Raw genomic sequence first — 7,443 nt, 5'->3', positions numbered from 1 at the left:
TCCTGTGCACCCTCCAACCCCACCTCACCGACGCCCCGCCAAACACTCGAAAAGTCTGGGAAAGATCATGAGAGAGGAGAGAAGAGGAGTGGGGATGTAGTTTCAGGCAATGATGGAAATTTGTTGTCAGATGTTTACAGCTTGTTTTTCATCCCTCTCCACCTCCAGCTGTGAGCTAACAGATGAAACCAACCTGTAAGTTCAATTAACACACATAGATTAGCTTAAACCATCTCTTACCCCTCCTCCATCAGCTCAGGTCGAAGCTGATCGGAAAGGAAATGAGCTGCTTTAACATCCCACCTTTTCCCAGATCCCGGGAGGAGCCTGATCCTGGTGGCAGCGGCGAGAACAATGGCAGGAAACTGGGAGAGGAGCGAGGGAGTTCCTGTTGGCAGGACGGTGCTGCTGAAGAAGAGCGTGGCGACGTGCCTCGTGTGAGTGGATCCAGGCCCGCCGCCCTGCGCGGTAGGAACTGGGCTCTTCAAAACCCTTACACACGTATTGTTTGAGATGTTTCAGGGGGTTGAATCCAAGTTTTTGACATTTGAAAGGATGGATGTCTCAGATCTTTAGGAGGGAGTTTGATTTATGTTTCATGTATCACACACAAGACCACAGCAGTGCAAAAACTAAAACCTTATCAAGTGTTTTTGTCTTATTTTGAGTAGAAAATGTCTTTTTAGACTTAATATGAGCCACATTCACCTGACGAGTCCAGAAAAATGTCTTGTTGCAAGCAATTCAGAGCTTATTTTGTCTTTAAATAAGTTGAAACAAGACATTTTTTTGGACTCGTCAGGTGAATTTGGCTTATTTTAAGTCTAAAAAGACATTTTCTACTGAAATAAGACAAAAACACTTCATAAGATTTCCTTTCAGCACACTAGAGTTGTACACCTTTGTGAATTTCTGCTTGTAAAGAGTGAAAAAGCCTTCATCAAGCTTCTGAAGTGAGATCAAAACACAGTTTTTGGTTCATGAGGTCAAAGGTCAGGACAGATGTGAAGGCCCACAGCTGCACCGCGTCACACCCCTCACATGACGTCCCCGACCAGACAACGCAGCATTGACATCACTCCACGATGAGCTTCACGGATAATCCATGACCTCGCCGCGGTCTATGAGAGCTGCAGACTTCCTGCGGTCCCACCCAGCCCCGGGTCACGTCCATGCAGCCGGGCCACATAGCTCACCCCAACCCCAGAACTGTACGCCCTCCACACCCTCGAGCCGGGCCAAGAACTCATTCCATTGTTCTCATGTGGGACACATCTCCGTGTGTGTGTGGTGTCTGAGTCTCCTCTGAAGAACTCGGCTCAAGCAGATGCGTCACACTCCTCCGTCACGTTCCTGATGGGTGATTATTTCACTGATTCTGGTCTCAGTCCCAGCAGAACACGACATGTTTTGGGGCGGCTCTTCTTTTCCCTCTTTTGCATTCCTGAGATTCCACTTTTGCTTCTGCGTGCATCATATCTGCTGCTTTTTTCTTTCCGAGGATGCGCTCACGATGAATGGGGAAATTCCTTTTGAAAGGAAGGAAAACTCCTGGTTAGGAATTCTCCATCACATCATCAGTCGCCATCATAATCATGCATCTTTTTGCTTCAGTAATCTTAATGTGAAGTCCACATGGAGCAAACTTTTCCTCCTTAGCGTTGCATGGTGCTTGAGTCACTGAGTGCTACTTAAGTTCATCATGTTTTTGCAAACTCTTCATCTCTATTTTCTCTTCTCGTTCCTGCATCAGCACATCTGCACGACGCCTCTGCCTCAGTAACATCCTGTGGAAACATCCCTGAGAAATACACCGGGCTGCCACCAGCCGGTAAACACAAAACACGGCCCGTTTCTGTGGAAGAACGCGGAAGTGAAGGCGGTAAACAAGTGTTAGTCATGAGACTGAGGAAGTGTTTACTAGCAGCACACAAGAGAGGACGGATCAAGAGTTCAATGGTGATTTATTCTTAGAAACAGGAAGCCTGCGATGTATCCACCGGTTTGATTTCCACAGGATTTTTTTAGAGCTGGTGCTGTAATAAGTAAACAACAAAAACATCTTAACTCAGTGAAGTTTCAGAAACTTTTTGATGAAAGTTGAAGCGCGGTTTGATGAGCTGTAAAAACGTCAGATATTTAGTGCACAATAAAACGGGAGGAGACGCTCCAATCATGCATCATCCAAATCCTCATTTCCCAGAATTCTTTGTGGACTGAGAGGCCTCGTAAATATCACTGGCGATGATGCACGGTCACGCACGATGCACACATGCTTCTGATCATCCCGTGTGCAGACGGACATGTTTAACACTTAAAAAGACGAGCGTTAAGTGTTTTTACAGACTCTGGATTTGATGATTGATGCACTGAGAGCTCGGCTATAGCACCTTTCCTCTGGGACTTCCTAATTGCACCTGGTGGCTATACGTTTTGGACGAGGAACAGACAGTAACACGCCCTGCTTTGTCTGGAAACAATAATCATTTAAGAGGGTGATGTTGTCAGGAAGTCCCACCCTGGATGAGATGTTTGGGAAAGAAAATAGACGTGAGGATTGTCTTTTATTTCTCTTCGAAGGGAATGAAAGAAAAACAGAAGAAAGGAAGTTTTCTCTGACTCTCAGCTGAAACAGATTTTTATTTACAGACGTATTATTTCAGCACAAACAAGCAGTGACGTTTCTAAACAGAGATGTGTTACAGAAATATTCAGACGGTGCTTCAGGCTGCACAGACAGGAGACAGAGCGGTCCAGTGTGACGAACATAACCATTAGCTTCATGAAGGTATTCACTCAGAGTTACAGGAAATGCACATGCTAAGCTAGCTGTTTCCTGTGTTTAGAATCCTTGAGCTGATTTTCTCACCAACAAGACGTCAAACGTCATCTGTGTCTGATTATGTCATGTGTAACTTCTGCTTCCTGAAGGCTGAACCAGCAGCTCCTCAAACATCAGAGTTTTAAAATCTACTCTTTCCCAATTTTCAGAAAAAACTGTTTAATGAATCAGTTCCTGCTGAATCTGCTCCTTATGTTTGTCTGACATTATTTTCCAGGAAGTTAAATACTGATCCATCAAACCCCACGTCTACCAGCTGCAGTTAGTACAGTAAATGTTGCTTAGATCCAATATTTATATCATGTGGCTTAAAAGACTGAATATCTGTACAAAGCTTCTCCTCCTGACGATTGAATCATCTTTTCTCCAGCATTTTGGAATATTTAGATACTTCAGCGCCCGGGAACTGCTCCCGTCTTTGGCTCTGCTTCATTCGAGTCCTGCAGCAGAAAAAGTCAAACCTGTAAAGTGGTTTTCATGCATTCACTCTTTTTTAAAAAATGCATTTGTATCCCCAAAAAGCTCCTGGAAAAACGGCCTCTTTCTCTCCAATCCAAGGAGACGTCAGGTCCTTGTGTTTCAGTCTCTCTGGTCCACTCAAAGGTCTGTGTCTTATCCAGCAGCAGCAGCCTCTTTGGATTTCAGTGGGATGAAGATGATGAAGAATGAACTGTCCTCCATCACAGTTTGATTCATGGAGAAGAAATATATTTGATAGAAGAAGACTGAGTGAACAGTAGTAAGGTCTTAGTCCACCTTCACACGAACGGACTGTCTGATCTGAAGATATCCGAGTAGCTCTTCCCGTTCATGTGCTCGGTGTGGCTTTCGATGCTGTAGCAGCGGTGGACTTCTGTCAGCGACGAGGCCACGTAGGAGGCCGAGCGGAAGAAGTCTGCGTTGGCAAACGTGCCGGCGAACTGCATCCGCTGCTGATTCCAGTGTCGCCGCAAAACGCTCTGAACCTGAGGAGGAGACGCAAGAGGAGTCACCGATCTGACCAGAAGACACAAAAATAAATCAGCGGGAAGCTTGTCTTACCTCTCCGTTGAAGAAGCAGAATATTGTAGACACTAAAAGTCCCTGCATGTGGAGAAAATACACAACACGAGGAAATCCTTAAAGCCTGAACAGAACTTTAAACCTGCAAACTCTCTCGTCATGGATGGGATCACTGACCTGGTAGTGCATGAGGATCTCCATGACGTACAGGTAGATCTCAAATACCCAGTGGTCGTGAGGCTTGTAGGGCAGCAGGACGAACTGGATGCCGAGCAGAGGGATGAGGATGAGCGTGGCTCTCACCGCCCGCATGTAGAGGCTGGACTCGGCCTGGTGCGTCACCCTCAGCTTGGTGATGAGGACTCGGACGATGTTGAGGAGGAAGAAGAGGTTCACCTAGAGGTCAAACGGCAGATCTTTAAAGTCACGTCATCTCGTGTGTCGTAGCGTTTGATCTTTGATGACTCACCACTAAAGCAGCACAGATCGGTCCGTGGATTATGTAGAGCAGAGACGTATCTGAGCTGATCCAGCAGCTGTGAAAACACAAACCAGATTATGTCACCGTAGAGAACAGAAAGAGATTTCTGTGCGTTTTTAATCCTGGAGGTGACTCACTTATCGTTGTAGTAGCAGTGGCGTGCGATTGAGTGGATCACAGTTGGAACAAGAGGGAAACCTGAGAAATGAGAGCAGATTTTAACCGTTAAAGATTTAAGAGAGTGAATATGAAAGTGAAGGAGTGAAGCTTTTTGTTTCCTTACCCCAGCCCAGCAGATAATACCAAATCAGATGCTGTTTCTCAGCAAACACTGCGACCACGATGAGCGTGTGCAGGTAGATCCCCTCGCACAGCATCCAGAAGTAGTTACAGCTCAGCAGGTACAGGTGGATGAACATGAGCAGCTTACAGCTGGCCTGGAGGGGCAGAGGAAGGAGTGTGAGATGTGTGAAGACTCTGCAAGTCCAACAACACTTGGACGATAACTCACAGTATCATTGTACGTGTGTCCCTGTTTCTTCACCACCGTCGTGAGCCAGACCACGGTGATGATGGAGTTGAGCACGAATGAGAGGAAGAGGTTTTTGTGGAGCGTGATTCTCTGACAGCTCAGACTCCTGAAAGAGACACAGAGATATCTTGATTATCGTCAAGAAACTTCTCTTTAACTGCAGCAGAAGGAACAGGAAGCAAAGAAACTGACTTAAAATGGAAGAAGATTCCTAAAGATATGAGCAGCGACACCAGCGACAGGCCGTGACCGATCATCACCAGGTAGAAGTGAGTCATCGTCTCCTGGGGAAACACAAGCTTCTTGAGTTAAACAGCTTTGTTTTGATGTTACAGCTGTTTCTGTTCTGTCCTCACCATCCCGTGATTTGTGTTGTTGGCTTGTTGACAGTTTGTAAAGTTCGTCCACGTCCTTTTACTCTCTGGATGGCGTCCCCATTCACCTGACTTTGAGCACACTTTGGATGCCTTTGCTGTAAAAAGAAAATACCCAGAATCCAACTTTTCCTTCGACATAAACATCCAGAAATTCCTGATGTTCCAGATATTTACCACTAGGGTCAAAGTTGTTGTAGTAGTCTGGACAGCTCTGCTCGGTTGTTTCTCCAGCTTTGGTCTCGTCCCAGCACAGCCAGCCGTCCCACGTCCTGCTGCACTCCAGACCTGCCGACACCAGGCGCAGTTTTATCTGAGACCGACCGAGTGCTGGTCCACAAAATGAGAAGAGGAGACGCATCTTTTTTCTCACCTGTGGTGTTTTTTTCATGTGATTGTTTCATGATGCGCTGGAAACACTCGTACTGAGCTGTCGTGATCTTTTTGCGGGTCACCGGGGACTCGCCTCGATGGTTCTGGTGTTCTTCAGGGTTTGCAGAAACAAGCAGCTGGGGAAAAAAGTTAGTGTGTTGAAAAAAATGACAAAAATAAACAACAGAAACATAATCCATCCAAAAAAAAAAAACAAAGCAGAGTTACCTTGTTGAGTGTGAGCAGCATGAGGAGAAACGTCCAGCACTTTGGATCCATCATCCTCAGATCACCCTAACGTTTAACAAAAGTTGTTGTAATGAGTGACACCAAACAAAGAGGTTATTTTTACAACTTGGGGGAGCAACTGAAAATGTGAGCACGGTCCAAAATAGTTTTCCCTTGGGTTGGATGAAAAAAAAAGCTTCCTGAGCTGCAGCAGCTGCTTGCATGATCCTGCACACGATGTGTTGACAGGAGCTGGACACAGGCTCTAAACTGCTGTAACACACATACATGTGATGTATAACATGTAGCACAGAGCCTATCTTGTTATTTTATCTTTGCTTTTAATAATTTGACTCAGTCCAGCTGTAGAACAACACCAATCCCACGTAAACAGAACCCACTGTATCACTGTGTCTCCCCTTTTTGGACGTTGGGGTTACAGATTTGGCCTCGTGCTTCCTCTGCTCCCCACAGCTTCCTTCCTGCATGCTTATTTTGCATGTTGAGCAAGTTTAAGCAAAGTTTAGCCAATAAATGCATCAACAAGGCAAATATGGAGGGAGAAAGGCTGCAAACTAACTTCAAAATAGAATGAAAATTAAATTAAACATTAAATAGTAGCTGAAAAGCAACAAGTCATTTAACTTTCAGCAGTGAATCTGGTGTGAAGCACATTTCTGGTGTCATATTTTCCACAGTGGAGCCTCTGATTAGATTTTAATGCTCATTGTTTTCCTATTGCAGTTCAAAGGTATTAATGGAAGAGAAGTTAAGGTGAGTTTGAAAGCACTTTAACTTAGACAGGTATATTAGTGAGCAGTTTAGGAGTTAATTAACCCAAAAGTGAGGTTTGTCTGAATGTAGTGTGTGATGGAAACTATAACTTAACTAAAAACCTGTGGATTTCTCCTTTTTTCTCTGTACATTTCTTAAATATAACACCTCTAGTCTAATCTGAACCCTTACAAATAAACTGTGAACTCTAACCATAGTCTACATGCTGAATAACAGGAGATGCTTACCTTTAAAGGAGCTGTAAAACAATAAATCAGAATGTTTAGCTCTTCCTGAAGTAATCCCTTTGTCTTAAAATGAAGTTTTTCAGGAAAAAACGGAGAAAAAGCAGATTTTTGTGGTGATGTCTTTAAGGCATGTCCCTCAGTGTGTGTAATCCAGCAGAGTCTGAGTCCACACTGAGCTGTCCTGTTGGGCTGAGTGGAGCTGAGGGTGACGTCACAACTAGGGGACATCCCATAAATGTAATTTAAAACCTCCGAAAGCATTGATTAGCTTTGTAAAAATAAAAATATAATAAAAAGTGAGCATAAGATTGTTTTAATAGTTAAAAAAAATTGCCGTTATACACTTTATCAAAACATATTCGTTGACGTAAATCCAAAAGCGACCGCTAATAATCCCATTTGATAAACAACTTACGTCCTGGGCCGTAAATGTTTAATTAACTGTTAAATAACATCGAAAAATAAAATAAATTCACATTATTTGTCGATATTTTCGAGCTGTTAGTGTTAAACGGATCTGCCAACAAGAGCAACGGCGCCATCTGCGGGGCGAGAGCCTCTTAACGGCAGGTTACCATGGCAACAGCTCT

General features: G+C 44.4%; 1 protein-coding gene across 1 annotated transcript; it reads right to left on the bottom strand.

The window, feature by feature from the left end:
• Positions 1 to 2,657: 2,657 nt before the first annotated feature.
• Positions 2,658 to 7,002, bottom strand: LOC141785960 (calcitonin gene-related peptide type 1 receptor-like). Its single transcript, XM_074664618.1, has 13 exons — positions 6,854 to 7,002; positions 5,832 to 5,897; positions 5,605 to 5,740; positions 5,409 to 5,519; positions 5,214 to 5,329; positions 5,050 to 5,141; positions 4,837 to 4,963; positions 4,609 to 4,762; positions 4,463 to 4,523; positions 4,314 to 4,380; positions 4,022 to 4,240; positions 3,884 to 3,925; positions 2,658 to 3,807 (listed from the first exon to the last, which is right to left on the bottom strand). The coding sequence occupies exons 2-13, from the start codon at positions 5,883 to 5,885 to the stop codon at positions 3,601 to 3,603; spliced, it is 1,386 nt and encodes a 461-aa protein (XP_074520719.1). The 5' UTR covers positions 5,886 to 5,897; positions 6,854 to 7,002; the 3' UTR covers positions 2,658 to 3,600.
• Between the last annotated feature and the right edge of the window lie 441 nt (positions 7,003 to 7,443).

The sequence above is a fragment of the Halichoeres trimaculatus genome, unplaced genomic scaffold, assembly GCF_033239565.1.
Source record: "Halichoeres trimaculatus isolate MK-OKI-2021-1 unplaced genomic scaffold, fHalTri1.1 fHalTri1_scaffold_24, whole genome shotgun sequence".
NCBI classification, from domain to species: Eukaryota; Metazoa; Chordata; class Actinopteri; order Labriformes; family Labridae; genus Halichoeres; species Halichoeres trimaculatus.
This window is presented reverse-complemented; position numbering and strand designations above follow the sequence as displayed.

Bases quoted from the DNA above. Each gene is read 5' to 3' on its own strand.
- LOC141785960 (XM_074664618.1), bottom strand. From the start codon at position 5,885: ATGATGGATCCAAAGTGCTGGACGTTTCTCCTCATGCTGCTCACACTC. The intron at 3,926-4,021 runs GTCAGTGATCCC...CTCCACATGCAG, and splicing joins AGATCCTCATGCACTACCAG to GGACTTTTAGTGTCTACAAT. The intron at 3,808-3,883 runs GTAAGACAAGCT...TCTCCTCCTCAG, and splicing joins TCTGCTTCTTCAACGGAGAG to GTTCAGAGCGTTTTGCGGCG.